This window comes from Dendronephthya gigantea, unplaced genomic scaffold (genome assembly GCF_004324835.1).
Source record: "Dendronephthya gigantea isolate DGI-Jeju-01 unplaced genomic scaffold, DenGig_1.0 000035F, whole genome shotgun sequence".
Taxonomy (NCBI): Eukaryota; Metazoa; Cnidaria; class Anthozoa; order Malacalcyonacea; family Nephtheidae; genus Dendronephthya; species Dendronephthya gigantea.
The window spans coordinates 1,830,241-1,848,312 of record NW_021163045.1 but is presented as its reverse complement, the minus strand read 5'-3'; the positions used below and the strand labels follow the sequence as shown (position 1 = coordinate 1,848,312).

The 18,072-nt window shown below is 37.9% G+C and overlaps 2 protein-coding genes and 1 long non-coding RNA gene across 3 annotated transcripts in view; all 3 read left to right on the top strand.

Annotated features, from left to right (window-relative positions):
• The window catches only part of LOC114525681 (nesprin-1-like), a 46,315-nt gene extending 42,101 nt beyond the window's left edge, over positions 1-4,214 (top strand). Inside the window, exons 45-53 of the mRNA XM_028547087.1 lie at positions 225-557; positions 890-1,210; positions 1,352-1,675; positions 1,796-2,128; positions 2,318-2,380; positions 2,478-2,747; positions 2,895-3,221; positions 3,497-3,640; positions 3,713-4,214. Coding sequence (XP_028402888.1) covers positions 225-557; positions 890-1,210; positions 1,352-1,675; positions 1,796-2,128; positions 2,318-2,380; positions 2,478-2,747; positions 2,895-3,221; positions 3,497-3,640; positions 3,713-3,811 — 2,214 coding nt within the window. The 3' untranslated portion in view covers positions 3,812-4,214. The remainder of the gene's footprint in view (positions 1-224; positions 558-889; positions 1,211-1,351; positions 1,676-1,795; positions 2,129-2,317; positions 2,381-2,477; positions 2,748-2,894; positions 3,222-3,496; positions 3,641-3,712) is intronic.
• Positions 4,215-5,147: 933 nt separating this feature from the next.
• Positions 5,148-6,324, top strand: LOC114525742. The gene is made up of 2 exons (XM_028547161.1): positions 5,148-5,469; positions 5,795-6,324. Exons 1-2 carry the CDS (start codon positions 5,173-5,175, stop codon positions 6,158-6,160), a joined length of 663 nt encoding a protein of 220 aa, XP_028402962.1. The 5' UTR covers positions 5,148-5,172; the 3' UTR covers positions 6,161-6,324.
• A 7,601-nt stretch (positions 6,325-13,925) lies between these two features.
• Positions 13,926-18,058, top strand: LOC114525743. The gene is made up of 2 exons (XR_003687246.1): positions 13,926-14,429; positions 18,014-18,058. It is a non-coding gene; the product is annotated as an uncharacterized LOC114525743 (long non-coding RNA).
• The last annotated feature ends 14 nt before the right edge of the window (positions 18,059-18,072 follow it).

The window sequence follows — 18,072 nt, the reverse complement described above, 5'->3', positions numbered from 1 at the left end:
GTAAATCAGTTTCCATTGATTGACCCAAATCAAAGCCAGGTTGTCTGAAATTAATATATCAATATTCAGATAGGAATGTTCTCGGGTGTTATAAATGATCAGATAAGGTTATCTGTGGTATATGAAACTTAAAGCAATCAATACAAGACCGTTTGTTTTCATCTCCCAAAGGAAGAAAATTGCATCTGATAAACCCACCTTTACTTATTCAATTTTCTCTCCAGTTCTTTCAGAGCAACAGCGAAAGATACCAGGAGGAGTTGTTGTGTGCTCAGCGTCTGGCCGAAACTCTGGATCAAAACAAGAACGTGGATGCAAGCACTCGCGCTGAGGTTGAAGGCAAGTTTAACGATTTAAAAGTGAGATGGGAGAACACATCCTGTGCTGTTAGGAAACACAAGGAGACTTTGGATTATCGTCTCGTGAAGTGGCGAGATTTCAAGCGGAAACACAAGGCATTTGTGAGTTGGTTGACTGAGTTTGAGTCCCGACCAGGGCTTCAACCTGTCGCCTCGTCGGATATCACTGAATTGGAGAGTCAAGTTGAATATGTTGAGGTTAGTATGTGCTGATTATTATGCAATGCAATAGCAATCTTCTCCATACCATACCATACCATACCATACCATACCATACCATACCATACCATACCATACCATACCATACCATACCATACCATACCATACCATACCATACCATACCATACCATACCATACCATACCATACCATACCATACCATACCATACCATACCATACCATACCCATACCATACCATACCATACCATACCATACCATACCATACCACACCATACCATACCATTGTATTACTCTACTCCTATTATGCCTCTCCTTCATTTATCATTCCTAATTGTCTTGTTTGTTCCGACAGGCCTGTCGCAAAGAACTAGACGCTCATCAAAGCGAATTTGATCTTCTTCACACTACAACTGAACAATGCTTCACCAGGTCCAACGACACGGTAAACGACGCGGTTGAAAAGGAATACCACAACGTCGAACAACGTTGGGTTCGAGTCTCCGAGTGCGTCGCATCGAATCAACGTACTCTGGAACTAACCCTGGGTGATTGGCAGGAGTACACCACCGTTATGGAAGATACTATGCGTTGGTTAAGACAAACAGAGCTTTATTTAAAAACGTGTAGTGCAGTGACTTTATCTGATGTGGAGAAATATTATGAAAGACTTAAGGTAAGATCCTAAGTTATGTTGACTTGACCAGTTTTGATCTCCTTGAGGTCCAGTAAAAATTATTTCATCCAGTGAACCAGAAGAAAATTCTGACTGCATTATGTGGAAATTGAATATCTCGCACTTTGAATCATATTTTAGGAACTAAGCACTGAAGTTGAAGAACGCCGACCGCACTTGGAACTTTTGACTCAGCGAGGAAAACGTTTATCGCGCATGTCCTCGTACGCTAACGCTGACCACATCAATAACCAGGTTTCTGTCATGGGTACGCTATGGACAAACGTATGCACCTGCCTCTCGACTAAAATGCACCGCACGATTGATTCTCTACATTACTTACGAAGGTTTATGGACAATTTCGAAAGCTTGTCCGCTTGGCTTCATCGCCTCGAGGGGATACTTCGCCGTGATTGGAAACACTTTTATTCTTGTAGTCCAGAGGAACAAAGATCTAAGATTAAGGTTGGTTCTTTTGTGGTATCTCTAGCGTCGGTTGTTGTTGAAAGGACGGATAACGTTATCCACTTTCCTCTGCAACCAAAAGCAGGTATTCTGCAGCACTGATCTTTCGTGTTATTTCAGGCATACCGTAAAGAAATCGAGAGCCACGAAGCTCAACGAACGTCAGTCAACGATTCGACCTTGCAGCTCATCGACAAAGAGCTTGGAAACGAGCTATTACGTCATATCATGCAGCAACGTGATACGCTCAACGAACGCTGGGAAGCGTTGTGCATACAGTTGGGCATTTCGTACAAAAAGGCCGAGCAGACGAAGTATTCTCTGAAGTTGCTGGAAGCACAACTTACACAGCTCAATAAATGGATGTCCAGTGTCGAACGACAGATCACGGAGATCAGTGGGGAAGTGTCATGTGATATAGACGAGCTGAATCAGCAACTTGTTGATCTGCAGGTGAGGTTCACCAGAACAAGTATCATGAACTAGCCGAGAGAACGACTATCATGAACTGGGCAGTTTAACAATTGCAAATTGAGCGCTATTGTTGTACGGTTATACAATGATAGTTAAATGCCTAGTTAAACCTTATTTCGCCTCGAATCTGTAATGGGGTAATCGAATATTTTTTCTTTCAACTCACAGATAAGTCAAAGAGAAATCAATGCGAGATCACCAGATGTCATTTCAGTATTAAGTCTGTGTGTGGTAAGTTGGAAATACACAAATTGGAGTGTATTATTGGTCTTTTAAAGCGAAAAAGTTCATAAAAGGCACCATTCTTGATTCCTATTCTCCTATTCAGAGGTTGCAAAGTTGTGCTTTCCCGGACGATGGCGACGCAGGAGATTTGCAGATCGCCCGAGACAGTTTTGAATCGCGTTGGAAAAAGATTTCAAGAAACGTGGGTCAGTTGTTGAAGCAAAATCAGGACCGTATCGCTTTGTGTAAGGAGTTCAGAGATGATTACAAACAGTTTATAACGTGGTTACGAACGTTTGAAAACCTGGTTACGATACCTTCCGGAAGCTGTGAGGATCTGCATGAGTTAAGCTTAGAGATTTCCAGACTTCAGGTAAAGAGATTTAGTGAATTAGGTTTACTGTACTGGATTAATGTGTGATTACAATCAATATTTTAATCTGTATTATGATCATTAATTGATACAGCTGAAAATGAGTTTTTTGTACTTACATTGAATTTGATGTATTTTGCATTGCAGGATTTGAAGAGACAAGTTGGAGCAAAAGGGGTCCTCGTGGAACGCCTGTTGACACGAGGGAACTGCTTGGTAAACAACTCATCATCCAGCTCGGCTCAGTTGATCAGACAAATGATTGGGAAGACACAAGAACGCTGGTACGACATCACACAAACACTGGACGACTCCATCGCAAAGTTTCATCTTTTGTCGAAAGATTTTGTGGAATTTGAAGAGGAACGTCGCAATGTGAATGCGTGGCTGACAGATATAGAAGTTCGTTTGATTGGCTTGGAACAAGTCGGAAACGAAGGGCAGAATGAAGAACAACGCTTGCAGGAGTTAAAAGTAAGTATTCTTGTGTTAGTATAGTGTAGGTAGTATTCTATAATAAGCTGTCGTGGTTTGTGTCTAAACTACCTGCAGAAGATATCTTAAACGTGGTGGTCCAGTTTAGGTTGTCTATAATAAGCTGTCGTGGTTTGTGTCTGAATTACCTGAAAAAGATATCTCAAACGTGGTGGTCCAGTGTAGGTAGTATTCTATAATAAGCTGTCGTGGTTTGTGTCTAAACTAACTGCAGAAGATATCTCAAATGTGGTGGTAAATAATATTTTTTTCAGACGTTACAACATCACATCAATATGAAATACGGCTCTCTGAGTGAACTCACTTCACAAGTCACAAAGCTCAAGGGTTGCTGTTCAATCTCAGACTACCGTCTGCAGCAACAAAAAGTCGAGGAGTTGAAATTACGATATGAACAGGTATAATACATAAGGATTGTATTAATTCATATCATCTAATAAGGTGCTTATAAATTCCTCTTATTTTACAAGGCACTTCATTACTCGCTGACGCTTATGCTTGATCTGGCTGTCCCTAGTCCATTCTCCCCAGAACGCGTATCGACAAGGCTTCCCGTCGTAACGCCATAATCAAGACAGCAATATCACCCTTGTACAAACACTGGCTTGAATAGCCTAAATTCAGCCCTTGCTCTTTGCAATGGCATTGATCCATGGTGGTAGCTACTGCTACTCTAGAGGTGGTTATCGCTCACTCATCAACAATTTTGGCCATGTTCCATTCACAAACACCCGCAGTCATATCCTGTATTTATTGAGAAAAAAAGCTAAGGAATTGTTATGAAATAGGAATTAAAACTATTTGGAACAATTAAGCTCTTAAAAGCCCGTATGGGCAGGGTTAGAAAAGAAAGCTTGCATTGATAGTTTTGTACATGTTCAGCCTTTCAAATTTTTATTCAAACTTTGTAAATATACATGTAGATAGAAAATCGCGAATTTAGAAAACTGTATGTAAGTAGTTAGATATAAACAATAACTATAATATTGGGAAGTGGTAATTTATTTCTGACTTGTATATTAAATGTATTTTTAAAGCAGGTCCACATAGTCAGATGCAATTTTCAAAGAAACAGATCATATTCGTTTGTAAATTGTTAATACATACATTCCATGTAAGTAAGTATAAAATCTCAGCTCATATTCTTACGTAAAGACATATAATATATTTTAAATTGTACATGCTTTCTGAACTGTAACGTTGGAGTAATATAAATGGAACCTATTAAATTATTGAATATACTTCTGTTTGAGTCAATATCTATCTTGTCTGAGTGCTGGGTGTACGTACAAATCTACAATGGTTGTCTATATGGTACAAATGCGCACTTCCATCATTTACCAATTACCATCTACAATCTCATTATCTCTTTTATAAGGAAGCTTACACAAAGTATCCTTTAATCGTTTCGGTCCCAGTCTGGACTCGGGTTTGCATCTTTGGACGTTTGGCGGGAAAAATTAAAAGCCCTTTTATGAGAAATTGAAAGTTGTCAAGTTTGAATTTTCCTCGAAATTTACTGCAAATTTGTCTATTCTTGCCGCGTTTAAGCAACAATACAGCGAGGATATAGAGGTATGTCATAGAAAATTTTTATTTATTTGCTAATTTGTCCAAAATAATGCTTTTAAATTCAATTTGCGCTCGTCTGAAGCTGGCCGCGAATGACATATGTTTTTGTACTCTTATAACCGCCAAATACAATTTGTAAATTGTAATCGAAGGGATTCAAATGTTTTTAAGGTAATTTATATCAATTTTGATATAAATTGCTGCGCATTTCGTTACATTTAAGCAGTTTGAAATACATATATAGAATATATTTATTTCAAGTTATCATTATACGGGATTACGTTCGGTGCAAAATGCCGGTAATATTTAAATATAAATATTACCTAAGATTTATTGACAACAACTTGGATTTTTCACGATGGCGGAGAAAAAACAGGTTGGAATTCAAGGGATTTTGAAGTTAGGCACACGACCACAGTGTGAAATAGTGGGAAAACACGATCAAACTATTGATTTGGAACCTGAAGGCATGAGTACTCGTGTTTACGTTGGCGATTGTACAAATTGTCAGTTTGTTTTGAAGAAGAAAGCGGCAAATGTTTTGATCGAAAAATGTCAAGATCTGGTTCTAACTATGTCTGCTGAGCTCGTATCTGGAACTCTAGAAATTGTGAAAAGTTCGAAGATTTCGATTAAAATCAGCCCCAACATAAAGGTAAGCAATAATTGAGTGTTGTTTTCAAATAATATAACTGTATTCTTTATAACAGCAGGAAGCAGAACAAGACTTGTACAAATAAATTAACTCAAAATCTCTCAGATAAACCTATGAATGTAGTATTTAATTTTTGCTCATATTATTGCTAATATTTAATGATTTTACTCATCTGTGCAAAAGTTTTGTATAAAACTTGCAATGCATTTTATTGCTTTTTTTTTAAATTTAAATACCTGTAAATCTTAGTGGATTTCAGGCCATTCATATTTAATTTCACCTCATCGCATGCTGAATGAAGCACTAATTTAAATTTTCATTCTAGATTCCAACAATAACAGCTGACAGCACAACAGGACTTCAAGTAATTTTGTTGGAAAATGAAGAACAATTGGGGAGCTTATATTTCCACGAATCATCAGATTTAGCCATCACAGTGCAGGGTGATGGCGTTGAGAAGAAAGAGTATGCAGTCAACCCAGTTGCAGATGCCTCAGGCAACCGTCAATTTATTGCACACTGGGTACAGAGTGATGGCAGTGTTCAGTTGAAAACTGAAAGAGTTGTTCGCGAAGGTGTTTTCCCCCATGCAGAAGAAGAGTTGAAGCAGGCCCATGAAAGAGATCGTCAAAATGCTGAGAAAGCATTCAAATTTCTTGAGAAAGAATACATGAAATCTAAGAAAAAATAATATGAACAACAAAATGTCCTTTTATACTTTTATATTTTGATACTTGTTGTAAAATTAATGTACTGGCAATTAATTTGTAAACTTTCAAAATGTAAACTTTTCATTGTATCTGATGAAAAACACGAAATCAAATGCAAAAACACGAAAGCGAGGCAAATGTTACACAGAAATCTGAATACGACGGAGCATCTTGCCGTGACGTCACGATTAATAATCGCTTAAAACTCTAAACGATGGTCGACAGTTAACAGCAAAGAAGGATGAGCGAATTTCACTTTTCTTCTCTTCTGAAAGCCTTCGTACAATCGCATTTGTTGTTTGGGATCTATCAGTGTTTAAACGGGTAAAAATTTCAAATTGGTGCTTTAACGGAATATTTGAGATATTGTACCTTTCTACTAGTAGCATCAAGTGTGGTATAACAACTGTCTAAAATAGACAAAACACTTCTCTTGAGAAAGAGAAGTAGAAAGGTACAATATAACCAGGGAGCAGCCTTGCAGCGTCTTCAAACAACTTAGCATCAAATGTGGTATAACAAGTAACAACTGCCTAAAATAGACAAAACACTTCCCTTGAGAAGGCAATTGTTATACCACATTTAATGCTAAGTTTTGAAGACGCTGGCACGCTGCTCCCTGGTTATATTGTGCCTTTCTACTAGTACTAGGTTTGACTGATCAACCAGCGAAAATTCAAACCGCAGCATTCCATAACAAAGACAACTCAAGTTGAATAGGCGATAACTTTACGGAGGCGAGCCCTTTTACTAAACAGTTATATATTCAGGTGAAGTCCGTTAGGCGAATTTATTCTATTTATTTATTGAGTTGGCGCAAACTAGTAAATTCGTAAAATATACTGATATTACTGTTTAGTATAAACTGATTAGTGACTGCCTTGGTACAGTTCATGCAGACTGCACTCGCAAAGTTAAAGGATTTTTTACGTTTTCGAGACAGTTCAGTCTTTTATTGATTTTTGAAGCAATTCCTCAAACTACAGTAGTCCCTCGCTAACTCGAACTCGCTTAACTCGAACTCAGTCTCACTAACTCGAACTAAATCCAATTCCCCTTTGCCTTTGGATTTGGTAATGTTCTTTACAGTTATTTACTCCGCTTAACTCGAACTCGCTTAACTCGAACTTCTCACTAACTCGAACTAAATCCAATTCCCCTTTGCCTTTGGATTTGGTAATGTTCCGGCTTTACAGTTATTTACTCCGCTTAACTCGAACTTCTCACTAACTCGAACTAAATCCAATTCCCCTTTGCCTTTGGATTTGGTAATGTTCTTTACAGTTATTTACTCCGCTTAACTCGAACTCGCTTAACTCGAACTCCTCGCTAATTCGAACAAATTTTGTTTTCCCTTGGTCGAATATATCCGCTTAACTCGAACTTTGGTTTCGAATCATAGATCTGCAAACCTCAAAATGTGAGAAGATAGCATTTTAACAACTTGAAACTATAATGTTCGCCAATACACCGTATTGAAGAAATACCGCCACCGCGTATATACATTACTATAGGAACTATCAAAGTAAAAACAATTTAATCGGTGTATAATTGCATAAATGATTATAAATTTTAAAACATTAACTTCAGTTAACTTTAATGTCCAGCTAACTTTTATGGTGTCGCTAATTAAAAAATCAGTATTTCATTATTATATCAAGCAGGACTTTTTAAGGCTGCTTTCCACTGTCCGCGTTTTAGCACGTACGTACACGCACGTAAAAGTTTTAAATTTTTATTATTTAACATCTAGGTCAGCAAATACATATATACTAAACTATGCGGAAAACTAAGTTCTTTCGATTTATTCACTTCGTTTTTTTAAAGATAGCTTATATAAGCATTTAGACTTTTATGTGCGTGCATATGTGCGTTTGAAAAACACGACAGTGGAAACTGAAAACAGCCCTTGGCAAATAAACGAATGAACGGCGACAATCCAATATACGTTGAAATATAAACGTAATTTAACACCAACCCCGGTTAACTCGAACAATTTTTCTTTTTCCCTTGGGAGTTTGAGTTTGCGGGGGAATACTGCACGTGTATACCTATATGGACATATTAAGTTTTTTTACGTCTGCAGACTGGAATTTGAAAAAGCACACTATCTCACACACTATCCGGGAGGCCTGTTGTCAAACAGCGTCCGGTCTTGTGGGCGGCATTTTTGTGGTTTGTTTTAGAAATCGTATTCTTAGCTTATTGAAGTCAGAAAATTTTCCTATGAAAATTGAAGCCTGAAATAAAGTGAACTAAGCGTCAGGATTTACTTTGCTTATATATAGAAATGCAGTTTGAAGTTTTCCCTCCGCTTGCACTTAGATTTTTGCCGCAGACTTCAATCCTTTTGTCTTTAAAATTAATCGGCCGGCGGTGCTCTCAAAAGTTTACAATATCCTCATGAATCCGTTTCAGCAAAAGTTTGAGTTTTACATCCGTTTAAGCTTTCTCATGTGACATATATAGAGTAGTATTAGGATATATAATGTAAGTAGGTTGTGAAGCCCTTCAGAAAAGAAGGGAATTGAAGAAATAAAGAGGTCTTAAAAGAACAAAGAGCTAAGCTAAGTACCTATATGCAAGGTATGTTTCCACGTCTGCATGTATTTCATATTTTCAGGTCTTCAGTATATTTGATTGTTTTTCAAGGATCTAACATTCAAAGTTCAGTCCGCAAAATATCTGCATAACTATAAAACTATACTGAAATAATAGACATTGGTTTTAGCCGTATGCAAAGGAACGATTAATATATTTGGTCATTAAACATGCACTTTTCCAGATGGCAACGAAACCACGGTTCGTGTATTTGCTCCTTTACTGCTTACTGTTGACGCCCATCGTTCAAGGTAGCACGCTTACTCAATGCTTTAGAGCTTGCAAGGGAGGAAAAAAGGCAATTCAAAAGTTCTGTAGATGGCTGAAGATTATTGGGTCTACTCCTTATGTCAGAGCAATCTGCTGGTCAAATCAGTTTGCTGGAGAAGTCGCGTGCAGAGGATTCTGTTATCGTTTTTTTTCCAAGTGATGTTTCTTACTCTCGGATTGGAAAATTGGCGACCTCGTTGGCGAATATAAGAATGTAGTTCAAGGGATATGAATTTATACTTCTCGTTGATTACTGTGTTAGCATGTATGTTATAATCTAATTAATTGTATTTTCGACGTAACACAACTTAAATAAATCTCAGGAAAGCATTATTTACTGAAAATTTCTTGAGTGAACGGCCGGCTTCAATTGAAGAATGTGTGTTGCATTGTCCAGTGTTAAAAAAGCTTCTATATACGCGATTGACTTATGTACCACACCGTGGAGTTGCTGCTCAAAAGGTGTGGTTTTGCAACCTTCAGTAGTTTCTTTTCCTTGAGTAGTTGTGTTTAACTCCTTCCGAAAGTGTCTCTTGATCAGTGTCTCTTGCAAGCCTGTTCCACAAACTTCGTTTAAATGATATACTAATGGAACAAAGTCAAACCGGCATCAGTTTTTCGTTTTCTTAAGATGTTTCCCCGATAAATTCACGGAATTCAGTTCTTATGTTAATACAATAGCATTTTTCATAAATTTATTTTGTTAAGTAACTAATACAGACAAACTTAGCATAAACGTTTCATGCAATGACACGCGCAATGGCTTGAACCTCTTCGCTGTTCCAATCAATCTATTTCAGTATTCAATAGTTTTCATCATCACGAACGATATGCATAAGTTCGCTTTCCTGGTTATCACCAGTTATAATAAATGCTCAGAAAGTATCCTCTAAAGAAAAAAGCAATACTTGATTACGTTTGAAAATATTTGCGAAATTTTTTACTGGGAAAAAGGAAGACGTCCAATTGACATTCGATACAAGATAAACTCGCGAATCGTTTGTAATTGATATGTTTGTCTGTTTGAGATCATCGCACTATGCTCACTTGCCCTTGGCCTTTTGACTTTGAAACCTTGAGCAAGAGTGACATATTGCAGAGCGAAAATATCTCCAGAGTTTTATTCAAAGTAATAAAGAGATACGTTACAATATTATCACGAGAAATATCGGTTTCTAGAACTGAGAGGTCTGACCAAATGGATGCAGCTGTGTTTGTCAACTCAGTCAGCACGGTCTGGGCGAAATTGCCTGCTGGAGTATAATCTGAACTCATGTGCTGGGCTTCTGGAATACCGAAGACAAAACTCATGCTTATAATATCACTAATGAGCAAGTCCGGAAATATTAAGACTAGTTCTCATTGTTGAATGAGCATTATTATGTATCTTTGTTAGACAAGTTATTAAAATACTTATCATTTCAATCAAAAGTACGGAGTTAGGAGTGGAATGACCACCCCCGCCGATCTGCATTCAAAGTGCATCACAAAAACATCTCTGACAACATCTTCCCAATTTCTATTTTCAGTAGCTTCTTGTCATAATTGCCTAAAATAACTTATATTCGGTCACTTACAAAGGTCAATTTGTTTTTGTGCCATCTTTATTCTTATTAAATGCATCCTTCCGCTGCTCTACAACGTCACTTTCACTTTGGCTTCCGAAGTTGCAAGTTGAGTGCATAATTGACTTTTTAATATTCATGTCTTAAACAATTTAAACAAAATTATGTGGGAAATTTAGGATCAAATGCATTAACCGAAGATAAGATCTGGCATGTAATCTCCTCCAATCGCCACATGATCAGATCGATTTCATAGTAGAAATTTGCTTTGCATGAGAGGGGGCACGGTGTGACAATGAGTCATTTGTATTTCGAAGGCTTGCTATCAGAAGATATTAGGTTCACATTATCCGTACAGGATCATATTAGTCAATTTCTGTCAGCACATCTGCATCACGTCACCACGTCTATCCTCAGATCATAATAATAAGTCGAGATTAGAGGCGCTGGAAGTGGAAACGGTGAGAAAACAACTTGAAAACGGCGAATATCTTCTGCACATCTTTAGTCTCATGGGCATTTTTGTTTAGTTTTATACTAGGTTACTTGTAGCTGATGTAGTTGGATAATGGACATTGACTCAAATCATTCAATCATTTTCTCAAATCATTTAACGACAACAATGCAACAAAACCATCTGTCGTGTCGTGGGGTTGCAGGACACCACATGCAGGAGATTGCGTGTGTATCTTCACATCAATATGTGTCCAACTGAATTCTTAGAATTACCTACAATTTTCCAAAGCATTAGAGTTGATATGAAACAGTCTATCACCTAATCTTGAAGTAAAAACGTAAGGAATCCATTCATACTGCCATTAGTCCTTGGACCACTCATGCCGGCCTGGAATTCCATAATCTTCCTATGCCATTCTGGAAATTCATAAATGATTTATTCTGTATGTATAACTCCACTAATCTGTCACCAATCATGAACGTTGAATTAAATTAACTACAATTTATTTTCTTAAACCTTAATCCCATCTCTTCATTCTATGGAAACTCATTTATAGCCAATGAAGTCAAATTATCACCTGCAGTATTTAGTATACTTTCTTGGTTATCGTTGTGGGAAGAACGTTCCTTGCTCGGTAATTACCCGAAAACCATTTTAACTTTGTCATTTGGAAAACTTGGTTGAAGCAAAATAGTATTTATCCCATATGCTTTCTGTCAGATTTTGTACAACGATACGAATGGTGTGAATCCGCGTTTTGAAGCGTCGCTTCACCAGGTCCAGAGACCAGCATGATACCATTAGCCTAAACACCGGATTCCCCTGGAATACCTTCAGGCATTCTCGATTGACTGGCTTGCACATGCGAGATTATCTTTCCCATCTGTGCTTGATATGCCCGTGCGGCGCTTGGCACCTCTGATATTGAGCAATAGCTGTATCACTGCGTCCTAATTTCATCCCGAAGACGAGTCTGATCAGCGCACGGAAGAACGCCTTCAATTCTAATTTACATTGCGGCATTTAAGCGTCTTTCACAGCTGTCTTTGTTGATTGGATAAATAATACCGTTCAAACGTAGGCAAGCATATCGGGTTAGCGACAGGTCGGCGAAACGGTCTGCTACAGGCAAACACACGAGCATTTGTGGTTAAGATAAATTATTGCCCAAATGAATTATAGAACAACCCAACATCGCGAGGACGAATTATTGTTGGCAAACAGCAGCAAAGACAAAGGCAAAGAGGATTTAGTTGAGAAGTCGAGCAAGTCTGACGACGATGCGACGAGAGTAGCGGAGGAGAAGCTTATAAACAATATAGAGTCGGAACACGCAACTTTCCACAAAGACCAACCGAAATCAGCTAAATCTGGCGATGCTAACCAGAACACAAGTTACCTAAGCAGCGATCTTAGCCAGATTCGAGACCCATATGCGAGTGCAGCATCCAATAAGTGGATTTCGTTCGACGAAACAAGCACAAGTCAAAATATTGAATATACAAAAAGTGAAGTCCCGGCGCCCGAACAAAACGCCTCTACAGCAAACAATAGCATCTTGGGGCCACTTTTCAGCGAAAGCGATTGGGTGAGATTCGAAAGCACACGAGGGAATGATGCTATCGGTACAATTCACACGACTTCGTCAAGAGATGATACTGTAAGTCATGCCTCGAGGGAAATTGCGACTCATGAATCCGATGGTAATTTGGGACTTCAGGATACGACAACAAACCCCTTCAGCAACTCAGAACTCGATCGCATTAGTTCGTTTTCAAAATTGCCTAAGAATTCAAATGGCATTCCTATTAAATCCACGCTATCTTCCAATGAAACATCTGGAGATCCAAATGGAACCCATGTTGTTAATAATGCGATGTTGACAGAGCAACGTCAGGGGAGTCAGATGAAGATGTTCTAAATTCACCTCTACCAGCATACCCTGTGAAAACCACAAGTACATCATGGTCTATGCTACTTCGCTATCCAGACACAAAGCGGCGGATCCGAGGTAGGGAATGGCGTCCTGTTATCGTCAAACTCAGTGGATCAATCCTACAGGTTTACAATGAGCATGATCCTTCAGGACCATTCCGAGAAGTTTCCTTGCAGTGTTTCTATGACCTAACCAAACCCAAGCTTCAGCAATATCAATGCAACAAGATGCACACCATTAAGATTGTTTATGTTAAATACAAAGAAACGAATAAGCTGATTTCTAAGAAAAATGTGCAGTATATTGCAAGGACCACACCTATACTGAAGATAGCCTCACCTAATCACACAGTTATCCAAGAGTTCACTGAAGTTGTACGACATGCCATGAGATCCTTGCCAATATTCAGAGATCGAGGGATCAGCCATAACACAGAGGCTGTGTATATAAATGTTCATGATACATGCACGGCTCTCATAGATGCAACTGGTTCTGTCCTGATGCTCGGAATCCTGGTACGGATATACCTCAGGGCCTTCATAAGTGGTGATGCTGAGTGCGAGTTGGTGTTGAACGACATCCACATGAAATCCAAAGAAGAAACAAGGCTCCGAGATGAATTGATGCCACAAAGAGTCCACAAATGGATCAAGTTGGAGGAATGTGATTTCCACAGCACTGTCAATTCCGGCATCTACAACCAGAATCGCTCTATCATGCTGCACCCCCTAGATTCCTGCACCTTTGAAGTGATGCAGTTCCGAGTTCGACCTGTAAAACCCCTTCCACTACTTGCGAAGTGCGAAATGGTTATCGACACACATGGCAGGGTAGAGTTGCATGCAGAGGTGAAGCTCTGCAGTGATCCTAAACTGGCGAGGTACGAGAGGAAGAATATTTGTCTATACTTTCAATACCAGATGCATGGATGCAGTTATTCATGAAGGAAAATCGATTCTGGGGTGAGAAGAGCATCACCTCAACCAATTCCCAGAAAGCCATCAAGATGAGAAACAGGAAGAATCGACCACTAACTACCATTGAGGTCTCAACAGGTTCTGCAAGATACGAGCCTGAGTATAGATCAATTGTTTGGCGAATTGACAGCCTTCCTCTCCTGAATACCACAGCCCCAGCTGATTCAACTCATGACTTCCTCTGCCATATACAAACTATGGACTCTTCTGGTTTACCTGAGGACTATAAGCCTGCATGTGTCATGGAGTATGAAGTTCCTTATACGGTTGCATCAGATACGAATGTGGTGAATTTCAAAGTTTTAGACAAGAAAATTAACACGAAAGAGGTGTCCTACCATACCTATTATACCTATGATATACAGATGGATATGCGAAGCCTTAATGGTGGGATTCATCATGACAGATGATACCTTATCAAGCCTGGACAATGACTATCAGATGGTAAGTTTTTATGACAAAAGTATTGATAATTGTAGATTATACAAGGGCTGCTTGCAGCCTGCAGTGTAATATTAATTATACGAGAAATACGAGGCGAGATTTAACAATGCAATGTCCTTTATTCACTCCTTAATTAAGGAGTGAATAAAGGACATTGCATTGGTAAATTGAGCCGAGTATTTTGAAGTATAATTCTACCTTATTATGACTGACCTGGGCAATCAGAGATTCTGTGACCACTGCAGTAAAATAGCTCCTTGTTTACCCCTTCCTCAATAGCACTTATGAGTGAGCTTCCTTTATGCTAATGTCTTCACCACCAAGCCTCACTTTAATGAAATACATTCACCTTACATCAAAGTGAGACTTGGTGGAAAAGATCAAGGGAAAACCCAGAGAATACTATAGTTTACCACTGCCTCTAATTCATAAATTTTGTTACCTAATCCATTAACATACTGAGTGTGGTTTAAAATGCTTTCTTCAACTTATAATGAGAACAGTTTCAAATTAATAGAGCTATATATATATCCTGTATATTTTTTTGCCATATGTTGTGGGAGAAGTTTGCCAGACAAATTATTTATGTTTAATCCTCCTAAAACCAGAATATTTAATCCTTTTTTATCACAAAAAGTGTTATCATTAAAATTTCATCTGTTCCTCTTTGGAGTACCTACCATATTCAACTTTATAGTTCAACCATTAATCATGAAAAATTACTAAATAAGTGGTTGGCAATATCTCAATACGATTTATGTTTTGAGTGTTGCCAAAGTCATGAGAGACAATGTCAATGTGGTTCTATAACTATTAAAATCCACCCGGCTGGCATTTTAATAGGGTCATGAATAAACATTCCATTTCATCCTCAGAGATGATTTATTTCTTTGATTAATTAATCTTTATCTAATATACATCTGTATATTAGAGTAAATTATCATTTGCGAACAACTCTTCCAAAACCGACGTAATATCACATCATGTGAAGCCCATGGCATGCTTGCATTAATTATTCAAGCCGAAAAACCGATAAACAATGTGTGAGAAGTATTGACTATTGTTTCGTCTATAACTAAAATGCGTCAAAGCTTTGGAAATTCATTCAATTTTAGCGATAATTTCTTTTTTTTTGTCAATTTTTTTTTGTCAATTCATAAATCAAAAATGCCACAAACACTTATGAAGTCTCTAATTATGGAACGATTTGTCGTTATTTGACTCTCTTAGTCACGTTCACCCATGCACCTTTCAATCCCTTTCAAATCACCTCGATGCTCGATTAATTTCCTTTTCTGCCCTTGAAGGCTATGCAAAATTGCTCAACTAAATCATGAACGATAGCCAGCTCAGTTGAAGCATTAGAAAATCTCTCTGCTGAGAAAATAATACAAGAACTGAATGTGAAGACCATGGTTCGATTGTGAATTATGACCTCGGACATTGAAAAATAAGAACTTAGAGTGAAGACTGGTTATGCTAACGCAATATTGAATGTTTTAAAAAAATTCTCGGTTGCCTTAAGAACGGTGAGAGTGCTGACAGTTCGACGCTAATTTTAAAAAAGTATTACAAGTGCCACTTGATATTGGTAAATGAAGGCATTTATCACCAAGTCGTGGACTGTCCACAATTACCACTGTTGTTTTGGTTAAAACTTAGTAGTGTGTGTCAGTGTGTCACCGCACTCCATAGTATTATTGATAAATTTTGCCTAGGTCCTCGATCAAGTCCATTCTTATCTGTGAAGTATGTTCTTTTCCCTAGCAAAAACTAATTTAGAAACTCATTAGACATCTCCTCAAATCACACGACAACAAAGTCAGTCCTCGGATCATTTATTATGACCTCTGCTATTGTCTTCTTTATTTTAAGTTTTATTTTAGTGTGATTACTAAAGCAGGGCAAGCCAGGGTTTGCTTAGTCTTAGAGTAATATTTTTTCCATTCAAATATCGCCATCTGGCGTGTGTGGTCGGATTCATTCAATTCATGTCAAGACGGGTACAGCGACCCAGTGATTTCGATGATAAAAAAATTAGACATCCGGTAGAATATGAAGTTGCAAACACCACATTTCTCCCATCAGTCGTTCCTTTACCACAACTTGCTCGCAATTCTTGGATTACTAGTTGTTAGCAAATAGTTAACTAAAGCTAAAACAACATTTGTTGTCAACATTAAGGCGGATTTCCACTTACAGCGAAATCGTTCGCCAGCGAAATACTTGCATGTTTTCTTTTGAATTTTAGCAGCATAAATAAATTAGTTCGACTTGACTGTTCTCAATTCAAAAGAAAATATGCAAATATTTCGCTAGCGAACGATTTCGCTGTAAGTGGAAATCCGCCTTTAAACAGGAAATCGAGTTCTTCCCATCTTTAATGACCCTGTACGGCCTCATGAACTGTTTTGCAAAAATGACTGATATTTTGGGCGAACGAGATAATTATCAGATTGGAATTTACATATTTTAATTAAAAAAAAATAATTGAATAAGTCATAGATTTCCCCAACGGTAATAAATTAGTTTTCAATACGAAATACTAAAGCGGGTAAAGCGGGTATAAACAGCAGCGAGACCAGACAAAAGCATCCGTCTTTGCGCTCTCCGAAACAAAGTCAGTGACAATCCTTTCAAGTCGTGGTCGTTTTCGATACATACCAGCGTCATTATCACAATGTTACCTGGTATTGACTATTGATTAATCTTCGTGGAATAGTGTACCAGAACGTATGCCTATCCCTGGGTTTATTTACCTCTAAACAAATAAGATTTGGAGCTGATTGATCCGTAACCAGCCGACACCGAGGTCATGCTAACCGGCTTTAAAACTTGGATTGAACCGGTTTGAACTAGAAGACGAATAATCTGAAAGCTCATTGTCTTGCAGGTCGTAATCAGTTTGTAGCCATTCCATCATTTTTTTTATTATCAGCATTTAATTGGTGTAGGCTTTCTCCCAGGGTTTATTGTATTTACTGACGCCATCGCCTGTTCCATTGTCTGTTCCCGACGCTATCGTTAAAGGATTATCAGGTCGTTGCTAATATTTGCAATCGCGCTGTTTTAATAGTTTTTAATTACATCTTCTTCGGGGCTTCCGAAGTTTGTTTAGCGTATATTGACGGCTCGTAGTGTCAAAATTGTTAAATGTTAATTTTATTAGCAGAAATAGAGATTCCTAATATTGCCTCGGTGTTTCTATAGCAAAATAGACGAACCTAAATTAACGTGATTCCTACTTGATATTACTATATCAGTTCTAAGTATATAACCAATATATTTCTATAGTTTATCATCTTCTATTGATCTTCTCTCACTAAACAAAAGAAATAATAGAATAAAACATTTTTACAGTATAGCTCTATAAGTTCGAAACTGTTCTTCCTCTAGGCCCGGTAAAGATCACGTTTAATCAGTTCGTTGTTACTGTAAGATGAACTACCCCTTCAAGCATATCTTGCCCCAGCTATGTTCTTCCCGTCCCCCCTCTCCCCAAAATCCGTGATATATATATATAGTCGTCCTATATATAACACATTCGCATGATTTTAATATGTCATTTTTTTTTCATTCAACAGCATCTATTGAAAGTCGGCTTTGGTCATGTTTTGGATTTATGTATAGATTATGCAAATTT